The sequence below is a fragment of the Mus pahari genome, chromosome 18 (assembly GCF_900095145.1).
Source record: "Mus pahari chromosome 18, PAHARI_EIJ_v1.1, whole genome shotgun sequence".
In the NCBI taxonomy this organism is placed as follows: domain Eukaryota; kingdom Metazoa; phylum Chordata; class Mammalia; order Rodentia; family Muridae; genus Mus; species Mus pahari.
The window spans coordinates 21,036,843-21,054,419 of record NC_034607.1 but is presented as its reverse complement, the minus strand read 5'-3'; the positions used below and the strand labels follow the sequence as shown (position 1 = coordinate 21,054,419).

The following is a 17,577-nucleotide window of genomic DNA, read 5'->3' as shown; positions in this document are numbered from 1 at the left end:
AGGGAGGGAGGGAGGGAGGGAGGGAGGGAGGGAAGGAAGGGAAGGAAGGAGAGCGACAGAGAGAAGGAAGATAAAAAGATGAAGAAATGAATACTGAACTCCATGCTTGATTCTTAACTGAGCCTCCAACAATAATGCATATTATGAATAGCGTAAATTGGTAAGATGTCACTGGACATAGAGGTTGAAAATTAGGCCATGAATCAGCAAACTTTCCAGTGAAAAGTCAAGAGATGAACTTTTTTTTTTTTTTTGCAAGACACACATTCCAAGCCTCAATGATTCCATTTTTCTGCTATGTGTAATGGCGAACAGATAATACAGTCCATAAAAACTCTTTCAAGCCAAAAACGCTGGGACACACCTTTACTCCTAGCTGGTTAGAAGCTGACAGAGAATTCCTTGAGCCCACAAGCTGAACAGCAGACATGACTGGCAGGCTACAGTCTGCCAACCCTAAACCAGAGAACCTTATAATGAAGTTAAATTTCCTGAGTGCTGAGTCATGTGATTATATAAGAGAGTTGCTTTCATATGAGACACAGGCAAATGCACTAGGTGTGATGTACTGTTATGTCTGTTTGGAACTCTGAAATGATTCTAAAAGGTTCACAGGAAAGGAAAAAGGGAACTAGGAGGTGATCACTGATGATTCTCCAGCACAGCACAGTCCGTGGGTGTTTTGTTTTCTTTTGTTTTGTTTTGTTTTTTTTTTTTTGCACTGCTGATGGAAGCTCGAAATTCTTCAATAAGGAAAAGTTTCCAACTACTTGAAACTGTAGTTTGTGTCCCTGTAATTGAAATTTATCAAAGGGAACCACATCTTGGTGAGCCATTCCTGACCTCCCTACAGTGGCCTCTAGGTTACAGGTGACCAGCAGTGTGGTCTCAGCACCCCACCCTCATCTGTGACAGCTAGTGTGGCAGGGAGACCAGAAGGTGCCTTGTTCACCCTGCTGACCTCTGGTCCAAGCATCCCTGCAGGGTCTGTGATGGTAGACATGACCTCATTGATCAATTCCACAGGAATATCCCCCATCACTCGAGATCTCTTGGCCTCCTCGGGAGCATGAGAGTTGTTCATTTTCCTCTTTTCTCCTGTGATGTTCAAAATAAAAGGCAAAAGAAAAAAAAATGGATGGTTTGAAATGGAAATACATACTGATGAATCTAACGTACTTGGGGAGGAGATGTGGAGTGAGAAAATGTCTTGCCATGTATCCCTGGATATATATTAGACCATTAGTATTACACACACACACATATATTAGACCATTAGTATTAGACACACACACATATATATGTGTGTGTATATGTATATGTATATGTATATGTATATGTATATGTATATGTATATGTATATGTATATGTATATGTATATGTATATGTATGGCTCAGATTAGCTTCAAACTGGTGGTAATACTCCTGCTTCTATCTTCTGAAAGCTGGGATAATAGATGTATGTTTTCACACTGGTCTCCCAACTAATTTTCTAATAGCACTAATGGCTGTCTCAGGAGGAAAAAAAGTGGTGGTGGAAGAAAAGGGAGATCACCACCACTGCTAATTCCAGATCCATCTTGAAGACTGCCTGTTTTTGAAGATGACTTTCAACCTGATATCTGAGTTATTAAAGCACATTTCTTTGTCTTAATTTTTTATTTACTTTGATGTCATGTGCACTGCTGTTTTGCCTGCATGCATGTCTGTATGAGGGTGTGAGATCTTGTCTGGAACTGGAGTTACAGGCAACTGGGAGCTGTCTGACATGGGTACTAGGAACCAAGCATGGATCTTCTGCAAGAGCAGCCAGGACTTTTAAACACTTGGCCATCTTTCCAGGCCTAAACATATGGGTTTTGTTGTTTTGGTTTTTGTTTTTGTTTTGAGGTAGAGCTTGGTTTCTGTTATTATTGGAGGATTGGGAGCTCCAGATCTTCCTGGACTACACAGTGAGTTAAAAAACTGTAATACATTTCTATGATCATAGATGTCAAAGACTGTTTTAATAGCCTCAAAAAGAATGTGTTGGTTGTTGTTGTTGTTGTTTTATAGGAGGTTATAAATCTCCAATGTCTTCATAAGAATCTGTGTTTCCCAATGCTGGAGGCAGAAGAATCCCTGAGCATCCAGCAACCCAAGCCTCGAGGACATTTTGTCTGCTGGATATAAGAATTAAGAAGGTTTGGTTTTAGCAGGGCGTGGTGGCACACGCCTTTAATCCCAGCACTCGGGAGGCAGAGGCAGGAGGATTTCTGAGTTTGAGGCCAGCCTGGTCTACAAAGTGAGTTCCAGGACAGCCAGGGCTACACAGAGAAACCCTGTCTCAAAAAATAAAAAAAAAAAAAAAAAAAAAAAGAAGGTTTGGTTTTCAAACCTTCAATGCTGGTTGATCTGATTATTTACCTCCATCTACACATTATACATCAGGTGTACATATGCATGCTCGTATATTATATTTAGGCATCTTTTTTATATATTGTGAAAAATACCAATAAAATGTTTTGGTTTTAATAAAAACAAACGGTGCTGAGGAGATGGCTATGGTAAGATGACTTGCCTTGCAAATGTGTGACTCAAAATTCAGATCCTTAGCACCCACAAAAGCCAGGCAGTCATGGTGACCTACTTCTAATTCCAGCCCTTGGAAGGAGGAGGCCAATGCCGCTCAGAAAGGTGGCTAGCTAGACTACCCTTTCCCTGTAAGCTTTGGGTTCAATCGAAATATTTGGCCTCAGGGAATAAAGCGGAAAGTGATCAAGGAAGCTTCTTTTTGTTTTGTTTGAGTTTTATTTGTTTGGTTGTTTGTTTGGTTGTCTGTCTGTCTGTTGTTGGAAACAGGATTTCTCTGTGTGGCCCTGGCTGTCCTGGAGCATGCTCTGTAAACAAGGCAGGCTTTAAACTCAGAGATTTGCCTGTCTCTGCCTCCCAAGTGCTGGATCTAAAGGCGTGCACCGCCACCGCCACCCGGAGGGAGAGGAAGATTCCTTACGTCAGTCTTAGAGCTCCACACACATGTGTACCACACACACTCACATGTATACCATACACGCACAATGGAAAATTATGACGTTAAGTACATAAATTTCAAGCGGTGAATTTTCTTTTCTCATTACAAAATGGTCCACTTTAACACTCACATGCCATGTTTGGGAGGGTGGGGATTGGATTCCTCTCCCTTAAAAAATGACACTTCACAGGGCGAGCAAGGCACTGGCTGAGAAAAGTATGCTAAGGCACAGAGGACATTCTCCTACGTTCCTCCTGAAAATTGTAGAACAAAATAGCTTTTTCTATTGCCTTCTTATGTCCACGTCTGATGTAACCATGTCTGGCATTTGACTTACTATAAAAACAAAGTCAATCCTGAAATCCTCCTATCTCAGGCTCCCAAATGCTGGGATTATAGTTAGTATTACCACACCCACCTTGTTATGACCTTTCATTCTTTCTATACTCACACTTGATTTTTCCGGTTTTCTTTTTCTTTTACTATTATTACCTGTATCTATTTTTATATCTGGGGCAACAAGCATGTGTGTGTTGACTCGCACGTGCACGCATCTGTGTGTTTGTGTGTGCACACATGTATTGTTGAGGCTAGAATGCAAAGCTTTATATGTTCCAGGCAAGCACTCCACCATTGAGCTACATTGCCAATCCAATAACTGAATGAAAAATACAAATAGTATTTGTAATAGTATGAAGGCAGGCATGGTGCCGCGTGCCTTTAATCCTAACACTGGAAAAAGTAGGTAGATCTCTGTGAGTTTGAGGGCAACCTGGTCTGTATAGCAATTTCTAGGACAGCAGCACTACACAGAAATACCTGAGGGGGGGGGGGGGTTGGTGAGATGGCTCAGTGGGTAAGAGCACCAACTGCTCTTCTGAAGGTCCTGAGTTCAAATCCCAGCAACCACATGGTGGCTCACAACCATCCATAACGAGATCTGATCACAATCATCTGTAAATAGATCTGACACCCTCTTCTGAGTGTCTGAAGACAGCTACAGTGTACTTACATGTAATAAATAAAAAAAATAATAATCTAAAAAAAAAAAAAAATACCTGAGGGGTTGTTCACTTAAAAAAGAAGAAAATAGTAACTTTTCAATGTCCAAATGCAAATTTGTTCCTCAAATATGAAGCCCATTTAACACACTTCCACACCGTACTCACTAACTTTAAAAAAAAAAAAAAAACAGAATACTACAAAGTTCATCATCTATAAAAAAAGGCTTCATATATGGCTTCCTTCCAATTGTACCAACTCTATGAAGGTTGGTTTTGAAGATAGGCAAGGATTATCTTTAGTTTTTTTTTTTTTTTTTTTTTTTTTTGGGCCAAGAAGTCATCATATTCCATGATTTGCATGTAACTTTGAAATCTTTCCCACAGCACTTGCCAGCAGCATTTCTTCATTTCTCCCCTTCTGCGACCCCAAGTGTAACCATGTGATTTTTGGGTACCAGAACAAGGCAGAGTCTTCACCTCAAGACATTGAATATTTCTTTTGGTTTTGAGAAAGAAAACGGGTTGACTTAGTGCACTGCAAGGGTTTCTGGCCAGAAACAGTGTTGCCTATAGACAACACTGCATATCTCAGAATGACCTGTGGTGATGCTACTGTCTCAAGAACATGTGTGCAGGGCAACGTCCCCGGAGAAGGGGATACACATGAAAGAAAGCTGCTTCCCCTTTAAGTGCTTCAGCCAAGCCACAGAGTTTTGAGTAAGCCCAGGCAAAACTGAATGAGACTAGCAGAAATTTGACAACCACCAAAGGACATATCACATGGGTGCTGTACGTTTTTATAGTTATGGGCTGGAGAGCTGGCTCAGTGGTAAAGAGCACCAGCTGCTCTTCCTCCAGAGGTCCTGAGTTCAATTCCTAGCAACCACATGGTGGCTCACAACCACTTGTAATGAGATCCGATGCCCTCTTCTGGTGTGTCTGAAGAGAGCAACAGTGTACTCACATAGAATAAATAAATCTTTTTTTTTTTAATTTAATTTTATTTATTATATGTAAGTACACTGTAGCTGTCTTCAGACACCAGAAGAGGAAAGCAGATCTTGTTACACATGGTTGTGAGCCACCACGTGGTTGCTGGGATTTGAACTCAGTACCTCTGGAAGAGCAGTCAGTGCTCTTAACCACTGAGCCATCTCTCCAGCCCCTGAATAAATAAATCTTAAAAAAAAAAAAAAGTTTTTATACTTATAGTTCTGCACTGTTGGCTTGTTTGTTACACAGCAGTACACTCCCAAAGTCTGATGCAAAGGGACATCCACCCATTAATGTTGTGAGGAAACACAACTGGTAGTGGGTTTAAATCTAGCTGAGGGGCTCTGCCACTGACTGAGCTCCCAGTGTGAGCTGCAGTGCTCTCTTACTCTCTTGACACCTTACCTGGGTTTGCTTCAAGCCCAGAAGAGCTTCTGCATCCAGGACTTGTTCTCCCTCCATTGATCTGCTCATGGGAAGTGGAATTTGAACTGAACAATGCTGTCCCAGTAACAGGAGGACTGATCACTGCCCCAAGACAAAAATAAATAAATAAATAAATAAATAAATAAATAAATAAATAAATAAATAAAATAAAATAAAATAAAATAAAATAAGAGGATGTTAGGTGGCTCCTTTCTTTGACAACAAGACTCAAGGACATGTGAGACTATAAAGCCATCCTGTGACTGCCTAACACCATAAACACCATGCTAAAGTAATACTGCAGAGCACCAAGAGGCTAGACAGTCATGAATTATAACTCACTGAACAGAGGAGTGGCGTAGCCAAGCTCATACTGATAAAATAGTGAGCAACCAAGACAGTGAAGATCTTTTCATGAAGACATATGCCACGAGGTCAATGAGAACAGATGTTTTCTCTTTTAAAAATCAAATCATTCAATAAATAAACAAGTCACCATTTGTTAGCCATCATGATTAAACTAGATAAAGGAAGCCTGAGTGTGGAGCAGAATTGCCGAGGGTGGGGTACTGACAAAGCCTAAAAGTTGTTCCCGTGATGAATCTTTCCTGAAGCGAAGAAAGTCAAAGGACTCCCCATTAACAAGTAAGCAGGCCTCACACCAATATTAGTAGACTAGCCTCATTCACAGCCTCTAGAGGTGTTTAACAGTCTAGAGACTATTGAAATGCTGTCGTACCAAGAAAAGAGGCAAAAAGATGAAAGGCAGTCTATCCATTAGATAACATTGCATCCCAATGCACTTACTGACTTCAACAACGCCATTCTTGTGTAAGAGAATGTCCTTTGCTCTGAGAGGAGTTGATAAGTGGGAATATTTATAACTGTGAACTGATTTCTGAGAAAATACATCATATAGTAGGTGTGGCAATTTGAGTGACAAATGTTCTCTGCGGGCTCGTTTATATTCGGTCCAGGACTGGAGGTGTTGTCTGGAAAGGTTGTTGAACACTGAGGTACAGTTTGCTGAATAAGGTACATCACTGAAGGCAGGCTTGAAGGTCTGCAGCCTCACCCTGTTCCCTTCCTGCTTTCTCTGCTTCCCATGAGAATGAAATGTGATTAGCAATCTTCCTGCTCCTGCCACCAGCTCCCATACGTTTCCTGCAACCATAGACTATTGCCCTCGAAAGAGTAAGCCAAAATAAACCCTTCCCTCTGAGTTGTTTTTGGTCATAGTGTTTCATCGCAGGAACACTGCCACATGGATAGTCAACCAGGTCATTCACTGACATTTCCTGGTGATAGTGGTTCACTCTGCAGATGTTCCCAGCAGCCAAGTCAGGGGATTGAATAAGCAAGCCAGGTGACAATGAGCCACCAACCCCTGATGCTTCTAACTGTAGGCAACTGAATCACAAGAAAAATGGGGTACAGCGGCACCTGCAGTTCCCAGTACTTGACAGAAGTTGCTTCAGCCCAAGACTTTAAGGCTGGGTGACAGAGTGATTTTTGCCCTCTGCACCTCTAAAAGAAGGCTCAAAATGTGCTAAAAGGCAAAGCTGGCATACAGGCTCCTAGCATGCAGGGTTCTGAATTTCAAAGTATATAGAAGTAGTGTGAACAGAAGAAGCTCTGGGGATCCAGAAGACACGGGAATAGCTGACAGAACTTCAGAGTCATTATTATGACAGCCATTTATCACTGTGGCATGGGTGTGCAGACATGGCAATTTAGGTGATTACGTTCTACTTTCCCAGCAAAGAACACATTGTAATTACAGTAGAACAGGAGATGACAGCTCGCTTCTGACTGGCTTCGTTTAACACCAGAATGAATGGCCTAGCTTAAGGGTATAAGCTTAGCCATAGAGACAACCATTGCCATAGCCAGCCTGTGCCATGGCAGTGAACTAACTAGAGGTTAGGCAAAAGAGGAAGAGTCTGATCAAGCAAAGGTCACAATGAGTTTTCACACGCAGGAAGAGATTTTCCAGAGATCTCTCATCCAAGAACTTAGCAACGATGTCACCCCAAACGGTACATGTATGTCAAAGATGGACTTAGCACTGCTAAAGATGATAGCAAAAACAATCTGGCCCTGTTGAGAAGTACTTTGCATACCGAAAGCAGAATTGCCTTCTTGTGCTCACAACCCCACCATCTTTCATAAAATAGATATCACAGTTGAAGAAGTCAGACTGAGGCTTGATTCCTGGACATATCTTGCCAACAACTGTTGCTGCGGTTTTAATATGAAATATCCCCCATAAGCTCATAGAATTAAACAATCGGTTCCTGGCTGGTAGTGCTATTTTTGGTGGTTATACATTCATTACCAAGTGAACGCTTGCTGGAGGCAGTACACTCACTGAGGGATGGCTTTGAGGTTTTACGCCCTCATCCCTGTTTTCTGTCTCTCAATTTTCTGTGTAAGGATGAAATGTGATAGGCAGCTTCCTCTGCCTGCTGTCATGATTTCTCAGTCATGACAGATTGTTCCTCTAGAATTACAATCCAAAATATAACCCCACAAAACCCTTTATCACCTAGATTGCTTTTTTTAATCAGAGTATTTTATTATAACAACAGAAAAGAAAAGAAATACAATTGCTAACAGAACCATCTTCAAAAGTTCAACATCTCCTGACAGAGCTGAGCTGCCTGAAATTTGATCCTCCATTAATCCGACTATGAAAACTAAGACTTCCTGTGTTTAACTTGGTTTCAACTGTTTGGTTTGTGCTCGCACTGCTCATCAGCACAGATACAGTTGCAGATTTTGAGTTAGTACCTACTTGCTCTTCATTAACAGTGATGCAGATACCAGACTTACGGGCTCTAGACATCTATTTTCTTATGAGAAACAACTAACACCCTGGCTTGGGCTTCCAGGTTGCTTTCCAATTTATATAAAAGGGATGTACCTGTTTGGATTCCTAGCGGGCTGGTTCTGGAAGAGGCTGAGTGAAAATCCTGATCCCAGATAGGGGAATTTTGACTATACACTTCTTCTTCCAACATGGATAGAAACCTAGGCACAGAAAATAACGAGAATGAGCTTCTAAAAATTATAAATATTCCTCAAGGCTCAGAGAGCATCTTGGAAGAGGGAACCAAAAGACTGTAAGATGTCAGGAAAGACTGCAATACAATGTCCTCGGGAAATGAAGAACCACTACACTCAGCAACTCAGAGCATCTGTGGATGCCTGTACAAGACCTATCTATGCAAGACCAAGTAGGTCAACACTCCAAGTTGGAGTGGGAGTAGGCTCAAAAGCCCTCACTCCAACAGATGGTTTCTAGGTAGGGGAAAGTCAATTTTAAGGGTCTGGATCCTGGTAGGTCAACCATGTTCCAGTGGATTCCCCCACAATAAGAAGAACAGGGGCAGAACAAATTGGACTTGATGGGTCATTTAAAAATGGATCTGGGAGGAGTTAGTGGAGATGGAAATGATCAAAATATATGAAATTAACAAAGAGTTAATAACAATATTTTTTTATTAAATATAGGGGCAGGAAAAATGGCTGAGTGATCTAGAACATTGGCAGCATTTCCACAGGAACCAGGTTCCATTCCCAGCCCCCACATGGTAGCTCACAAATATCTGAAACTTCAGTTCCAGTGATGTGCCCTCTTCAGGTTTCTATGGACACCACACATGCACATGGTGCACAGATAAACACTCAGGCAAATCACCCACAAAAATAAAATAAAAAATTTTAAAATAAATAAATAAAATAAAATAAACCATTACTTTATTACCAGAGCATCAGTCACCTGTAGCAACCTTCACCAAGCAACAGAGTTCCCACGTCAGTTAGAAAATACATTAGAATTATGACGCAAGAGATGGATTCAGATGGACATTCCTGTGTATTCATTCAAGTACAGACTGTGTTTCTATAAACATCTCCTTTACCCCTGCGTAGCTTGGTAGGACACTGGCTACAGAGTACTAAGCAGATGATGTATCCTTGGTGAGGCGCACAGCAGATTCCAGCTGTCTATGTAGAAGTCATTGGCACAGAAACCATCACCAATGTCATTATGTACTGATTAGGCCCTTGCACCCCTGCCTGCCCTGCTCCTGCAGCTTCTGAAACTTCACACTGAATCGCCTCATCACCGCTGTGATTACGAAGCCCCTATTACACAACTCTCATTACTTGACAGTGTGGTGAGGGATTGATGCCCTTAGCTGAGCCTCCTAAGGCTGCTGTGAAATAGAATCTACTGCACCATGGAAACCTACAAAGTGCAGAGGGATCAAACAAGCATTCCATATTCCCTTGACTACTAAAGAGCAGGGTCTGAATTGAGACCAGTGGGCAGCTGCTGTATGAACTTCACAACATACTAAGTCAACTGCATCTCAACAGCAATTGGAGGCCAGCAACAAGAAATACCCACATGTCACCACAGATTACCTTTTTTTCCCCCCCACTTCAATTCAGAGAAGAAATAGAAATATGGAAAAGGAGGGAAAGAGAGAAAAGAGGGTGGGTGAGAAATTAACCAATGGGGGTGGAAAAAGAGAGAAAGAAAAACAAGGAAGAAATCTTGTAACAATTCAGAGAGTAGTGGAAAGGCACATGTTAGAACCAGTACAAGAAACCAGACCTACTGGCACCAGTCTGGAATCCCAGGTACTCAGGAGGCTGAGGCAGAAAGATCACCACTTCGAGATCAGTCTGGGCAATTCAGCAAGGGACTATAAAAAAGAATCAAAAAAGGAAAACACACACACACACACATACACACACACACATACACACACACACATACACACACACACACACACACACACACACACACACAGAGGCCTTTAATCCTAGCATTTGGGAGGCAGATCTCTGTGAGTTTGAGGCCAGCCTGGTCTACCGAGTGAGTTCCAGGACAGCCAGGGTTGTTACATAGAGAGACCCTGTCTTAAAAAACAACAACAAAAACAACAACAACAACAACAACAAAAGCCCTAAATTCAATTCCAGTGTCAGTACCACAAAAATTAATGATAGCTGGGTACACGCATTTGTTCACCGCACTCAGCCGGCAGAAGCAGGCTAATTTCTGTCAGTTCAAGACAGCCTAGTCCACATAGCAAGTTCCAGACCAGCAAGATATCAGGGCTGCATGTTGAGACTCTATCTCAGGAAAGAAATAATATGGGAGAGGGAGGGAAGTGGCAGGAGTGGAGGGAGGGAAAACCGAAGTCAGGATGTAATGTATGAAAGAAGAATAAATAAAAAAACAAATAAATAATAAAGCAATAATAAGAAAATAAATTAAAAAAATCAGTGAAAGCAAAAGTAGCATATACAGAGAGGAAGAATGGTGTGAAACTCAGGAGAGAAGAAGCAGAGAGCTTCTCACTGTGTTCCAGGGAAAAAGGTCCTCGCTCTCAATCTGATACAGATCCCCAGAGCCTTAAAGAGCACCTCCGACTTTCAACCTGTAGTATGGTTTCACAGTCACAACTATAGGTATAGGCCCCCAACAGCCTCGAATGCTGACGTATTCGATGGAAGGGGATTTCAAAGGAGAGGTGGGTGGTAGTCTTAACCTACCATTAGTAACAGAGAAGAAAGGAAGCAGCCTTGATTTCTCAGCTAAGTGCACTAGCACGCCAGAACTGGGAGCTGAGGGAGCCACACACTATAATTAGCAAATATCTACAAAGAGCAAAATAATTTTGCTATGTTAAAAAAAAAACTGTCACTATACAAAGTAATTAAAATTTCTCCATTAGCACTATAACTGGTGTGGGGCTCGGGGTCACTCTTTCTCCCTTGACAGAGATGGTCTGAAGGCAAAAAGTGCTACTTAAATGGCAAATTTGAAACATTAGGTGTGAAATGACCTTCATGTGGAGGAAAGGAGCTTGAAATAACTAAAAGGTGGCCTCTGTGATGCTGCTGCATCACAGTTATCAGAGTCACACCGCTTCTAGCTAGGGTGACATGCTGCCTGTACTTCCATCTGGAACCCTGTATGTTACATGACTGGAGTCCTGCTCCCTGGTACCCGTGCCTCCACCTCAGATGCAGGCTTCCTTAAAAAAGATGACACTGCCAATGCTGGATGGCTCCACTCCAGCCTCTCAAATGATCCCCACAGGATTCTCGAAATCAGCCTCCGGATTCTGATTTAACAGTCAAGGAGAGTTCAGTAATCTCAATTAGAAAACAATCACTATTGGTGAGGGTGGTGTGCGTGTGTGTGTGTGTGTGTGTGTGTGTGTGTGTGTGTGTGTGTGTGTGCGCGCGCGCGTGCGCACGTGTGTGTTTGCTATTTTACTTCTGTTTGTTTAACTGGCTTACAAATTAAGCTTTCCATATAGGGTTTTGATGCATATTTTAATTTAGTTGATCCTTACCTGGCAACCCTGAACTTAACTTATCCTTAAAAATTAAAACTATGGGCTGGGCGGTGGTGGCACACGCCTTTAATCCCAGCACTTGGGAGGTAGAGGCAGGCAGATTTCTGAGTTCGAGGCCAGCCTGGTCTACAGAGTGAGTGCCAAGATAGCCAGGGCTACACAGAGAAACCCTGTCTCAAAAAAAAAAAAAAACTTAACTAACTAACTAACTAAATCTATGTTTTGGGGTCAGATTTGGTGCTGCACATTTGGAATGCCAGCACTAAAAAAGTTGAGATAATAGAAAAACTGTGAATTCAAAAGTAACCTAGCCTGCACAGTGAGACCATGTCTCAAAACAAGAACTCTTAACATATTTCATGAGATACAAATTGGGTAATTTGGTAATAAAAATTCAGTTTTTCTGTGGCTGGAGAGATGGCACAGTACTCAAGACCATACGTTGCTGGTGCAGAGAGGGACCAAGTTCAATTCCCAGACCCACATCAAGCTTGCTCACAACTGCCTGTAACTCCAGCTCCCGGGAGACCCAGCACCTCTGTCTTTATGCACTGATTAGGCCCTTCTACCTCTGCCTGCCCTGCTCCTGGAGCTTCTGGGACTTCACACTGAATCGCCTCACTACCACTATTACACAACTCTCATTACTTGACAGTGTGGTGAGGGATTGATGCCCTTAGCTGAGCCTCCTAAGGCCACTGTGGAATAGAATCCACTGCACCATGGAAACCTACAAAGTGCAGAGGGATTGAACAAGCATTCCATATTCCCTTGACTACTAAAGAGCAGGGTCTGAATTGAGACCAGTGGGCAGCTGCTGTATGGACTTCACAACATACTAAGTCAACTGCATCTCAACAGCAATCAGAGGCCAGCAACAAGAAATACCCACATGTCACCACAGATTACCCTCCCCCCCACTTCAATTCAGAGAGAAGAAATAGAAATATGGAAAAGGAGGGAAAGAGAGAAAAGAGGGTGGGTGAGAAATTAACCAGTGGGGGTGGAAAAAGAGAGAAAGGAAAACAAGGAAGGAATCTTCTAACAACTCAGAGAGTAGTGGAAAGGCACATGTTAGAACCAGTACAAGAAACCTGACCTACTGGCACCAGTCTGGAATCCCAGGTACTCAGGAGGCTGAGGCAGAAAGATCACCACTTCAAGAGACTATAAAAAAGAATCAAAAAAGGAAAACACACACACACACACACACACACACACACACACACACAGGTCTTTGATACCAGCATTTGGGAGGCAGAGCTCTGTGAGTTTGAGGCCAGCCTGGTCTACCGAGTGAGTTCCAAGACAGCCAGGGCTGTTACATAGAGAGACCCTGTCTTAAAAAAAACAACAACAACAACAACAACAAAAAGCTCTAAATTCAATTCCAGTGTCAGTACCACAAAAATTAATGATAGCTGGGTACACGCATTTGATCACAGCACTGGGGGTTTTTATATTGTCGTTTCTATGGTCCATCACCAGGTTTTCTATATGGAAATGCTTGTCCTTCCTCACATGTCCAAACATGCAGGTCAGGCAGCTCTCGTAGCCTAAAGGCAACCCTAACAAAAGGGTGGGTATTGTCTTGATGCTGATTGGTTCAGATGGGTTCAGGCTTTTGTATAATAAAGAGCTTGCCCTGGGGCAGGAAGTACAGGTGCAGGACTTCAGGGAGAGGCAGAGAAGCAGGAGCAGTAAGTTAGGATAAATTTAAATGACCTAGCTGAGACTGTCCCAGCAAAAGGCCAACAGCTTTAAATTACTAGAAGTCTCTGTGTCTTATTTAAACCACAGGAGTCCGTGACATCACTGATGTACCCTGATGGTCATGATTTTGGTACTTAAGCCGGCTTTGGCATGTTCTCCATCCACATTCTCGGGCCCTGGGATAAAGCAAAGTCCCATAAGCACCACCCCTTACTTTGGGAAATGTGTGAGGATCAGCGTGCGTTTCTCAAGAGGCAGTTTGTCTTTTTCCTGTCTGGCTTGTTCCAAGAGTTGTCGTCTCATGATGGTGAAGACCGAGCGGAGCAACGTTCTCCCAAACACCTTTGTGGTTTCGTACCGGGGTAAGCTGTCACAGAACTGCGGTACATTGCAGTAGCACAACCACCTGCAAGAAGGGGACAAGTTCCATCAGTAAGCCATCAAGTCCCAGCCATCCAAAACATCCGATCACAAAGACCTTCTAGACAATGAGGCTCAGTGGAAGTGGAAGGCCTTCGATAACAGCCGGCAAGATCAACCAACAAGATGACTAGCAAGAAGTGAGTGCAGGAGAAGAGCTGCTGGCCGACCTGGTGGCCTCTTCCTATGCTGTTGTACTGCTATGCCACTTGACTACCTACATGCATATTCAGTGCATTGTTCAGTGCCCACCTTCTTGCCTATAAAACAGGGACAAGTCACGAGTACTTCACTGGAATCTCTATAGAATGGGATAGCATGAGTAAGGTAAAGGTACAGAGTGTAACGAGTTTATATTGAAGGTATAGGCCAGGAGCAATCCAATAATCCCAGCACTGTAGAGGCTAAAGTGGAAGAGTACTGAGGACTGAGCCCAACATCCCTGCATGCCAGCATGGAAGTTCCTGAGGTCCAAGGAGGAGAATTTATACCTAACACATTGAACACCAAGGAAATATGGCTGCCTGCCTGGGTTGCTGAATCTAGGACGTCAAAATGTGGCATAATCAGATGTATTGTAAGGTATAATCCTGTCACTGTTCATGTAAAGTCAGATTCAAATGAATAGATGACATCAATTAGAAGGCCTACTAACTTGAAACATCCTATTTTTAAAGATAGTTGGTAAGCATCTGAAAAATGTGTATATCACATCTAACTTGCCTAAATAAAGGACCTTGTCTAATCAGCGAGTTGGGAAACCATTTCTTTCTTTTAGTTATTGGGTGGTGTAGTGGCTATTCCTGGTTGTCAACTTGACTATATTTGAAATGAACTACAATCCAGAATTGGAAGGCTCACCAGTGAACCTAATTTGGAAGCTGGGAGATAGAAGTTTCTGATCTGGATCTTGGTATGGAGATCTTGAGACACAGTGGTGATTGAATCCAGAAGATTAAGACAGGGAGATCTCCGAGTCCAAGGTCATCTGGGATTAAAGGTGTGGTGGCACACACCTTTAATCTGGGCTACACCTTCTGCTGGGGACCTTATAAGGACATTGGAAGAAGGGAGTCTGGCTCTCGCTCTCTCGCCTTCTTGCGGTGTGGGACTCAGCAACTGCTAGATCCTTGGACTTCCATTCACAGCTACGACTGAACCATTGTTGGGATTTGGACTGCAGACTGTTAGTCATCAATAAATTCCTTTACTATATAGAGACTATCTGCAAGTTCTGTGACTCTAGAGAACCCTGACTAATACAGGTGGGTATAGATATTTTAATAGTATGAAGTACTTAAAACTAAAAGAAAAAACTTTAAAGTATGTATATATAAAGTGGGTTTGTGATGTAGGTCAGAGGCAGAAAGCTCATTTAGAATGAGCAAGGTCCTAGATTTGAGGCCAGAACTGAAAATAGATAGATAGATAGATAGATAGATAGATAGATAGATAGATAGATAGATAGATAGATAGATAAACAAACTATATAAGTGAGAAACCAAAAGGAAAGGCAACAGAGGCGTCACTTCAAGGGAAACTCACTTGCTGCTAAGCCTAACAACCAACATTTCACACATACACACACCACAAATAAAATGTAATAAAAACCAATAAAATACCTATGCAGCTAGGCACGGTGGCATTCCCTGTGATTGCAGTATCCAGGTAGCCAAGAGAGGAGGATCACTGAAGTTTGTAGCCAGCCTGGGCTAGCCTGGGCTAGCTATATATTAATACCGTGTTCCACTCAAATACATGCAAGCACACAGGCGCGCGCGCGCACACACACACACACACACACACACTTTTCTTCTTTTTTTATGATATATAAGTGAATGAACAAAGGAATGAATGAACTGCCTAGATGACACTCTCTTGCTGCTGGAGCTGTGGGAAGAAGACCATCAGTCACCTCGGTACAGTTTGCAGCCTCAACGTCAAGGCTGCTTTCAGCACTGTGGGATGGAAGAGAAACCCAGTTTGCTTGACCTGACCAGAGGTCTGCAGCGAGCTGACCATGGGGGGGGGGGCATCTAATTTAGAAAACTGCCGTCAACGCCAGTGCTCGAAAATGAAAACATTCAGAAACCATCCCTTGGATTTCCAGTCTACAGATGTGGGATCTGCTACTCCCAGAAACAGCAGTAAGCGGAGATCATGGGATTCCCAGAGTGTAGCAGTAAGCGTGGGAGACCCCATGAGGATGTGTCATTGCACATACCATCCTCTTCCAGGCCAGGGATGCTGTCCAAAAAAAAACATCAAAGCCTTCCTCCACCCAGTGAGGACGCTAACAGGTAAGGTGAAGCAAGGGCAGGAATGAATGGCGTGCTGCTGTACACCTAGGTGGTCTCACTCTGGATCTAACCCCAGACGATCCTATGTATGGGGACAAGGGAGCTGTGCTGTGTCTCTTAGCAGGAAGACGTTCATGATCACACACACCTAAAATTCTCCTTATATGGTAGGCTAAGGCAGGAGAATGGTAGGTTCAACACCAATCTGGGCTATCCAGGGAAGGGGAAGAGAGGGAGGGAAAGAGAGAAGATGGGTAGAAGAGAAGGGAAAGGCTTTTTGCTTGCGTCCCACCCTACCCCCATATTTTGAGACAGCCTTACTCTATAGTGTAGCCTGGCTTTGAACTCACGGCAAAACTGCTACCTCAGACCCCAAGCACCGGGGTTACAAGTGTGAGTCACTCCTTGGGAAGAAGCGTGTTGGTGTTATTATGTCTGCCTTGATCCACAACCTTTTCCTCTTTTTAAATTTTAGTCTATGCATGTTATAGAGTTTTGCCTATATTTATGTATGTGTATGCACCAGGTGCGCCTAGTGCCTGAGGGAGGAACACAGTGTTGGGTCCCTTGGAACCGGAGCTACATACAGGTGGTTATGGGCCACCTAATATGAGATGAGTGCTGGGAACCAAACACCAGAACCCTGCAAGAACAGCGTGTGCTGCTAACCACTGAGCAATCTCCGCAGATTCAGTCTTAAAACACTACAGGACTTCTGTTTTCTTCTCTCAGCTCACTCCTCTTTATAGATAGATGATAGACAGACATATATGTATATATACATACATATACATATGTATACAGTGTGGGTACTATTTTGCCCATGTGGCCCCCATCTGGGCTTCACATCTGTATCTGAGCAGTGCTAGCACAGGTCTAAAATGAATTATAGTTATCTGATAATCAAGAAACTGGCATTTCTGCTAATAAAAATGATGGTTTATGAATATCATAATAAAAGATTTAATTATCTGGTTGGTTGGTTGGTTGGTCGGTCGGTCGGTCGGTCAGTTTATGAACATCATAATAAAAGATTTAATTATCTGGTTGGTTGGTCGGTCGGTTGGTTGGTCTGTCGGTCAGTTGGTTGGTTGGTTGGTTGGTTTTGAGATAGGATCTCTTTGTACCCTGGCTGGCCTGGAACTAGCTATGTAGAGCAGGCTGGCCTCAAACTTCAAGATCCACGCACCATCACAACTGACTAAACAGTAACTTAAAACTTAAAACATACAGGGCTGGTGAGATGGCTCAGTGGGTAAGAGCACCCGACTGCTCTTCCGAAGGTCTGGAGTTCAAATCCCAGCAACCACATGGTGGCTCACAAC

The 17,577-nt window shown here is 42.9% G+C and overlaps 1 protein-coding gene across 2 annotated transcripts in view; it reads right to left on the bottom strand.

The window, feature by feature from the left end:
* Nucleotides 1-17,577, bottom strand: part of Kat2b (lysine acetyltransferase 2B) — a 105,030-nt gene that overhangs the window by 23,561 nt on the left and 63,892 nt on the right. For both annotated transcript variants that reach the window (XR_003842458.1, XM_021217610.1), the window contains exons 6-9: nucleotides 13,747-13,938; nucleotides 8,360-8,466; nucleotides 5,413-5,535; nucleotides 962-1,098 (exon numbers count right to left, since the gene is read on the bottom strand). Coding sequence is in view for 1 of the 2 variants with exons in the window: in XM_021217610.1 (XP_021073269.1) it covers nucleotides 962-1,098; nucleotides 5,413-5,535; nucleotides 8,360-8,466; nucleotides 13,747-13,938 (559 nt within the window). In the remaining variant the exon portion in view is untranslated. The remainder of the gene's footprint in view (nucleotides 1-961; nucleotides 1,099-5,412; nucleotides 5,536-8,359; nucleotides 8,467-13,746; nucleotides 13,939-17,577) is intronic.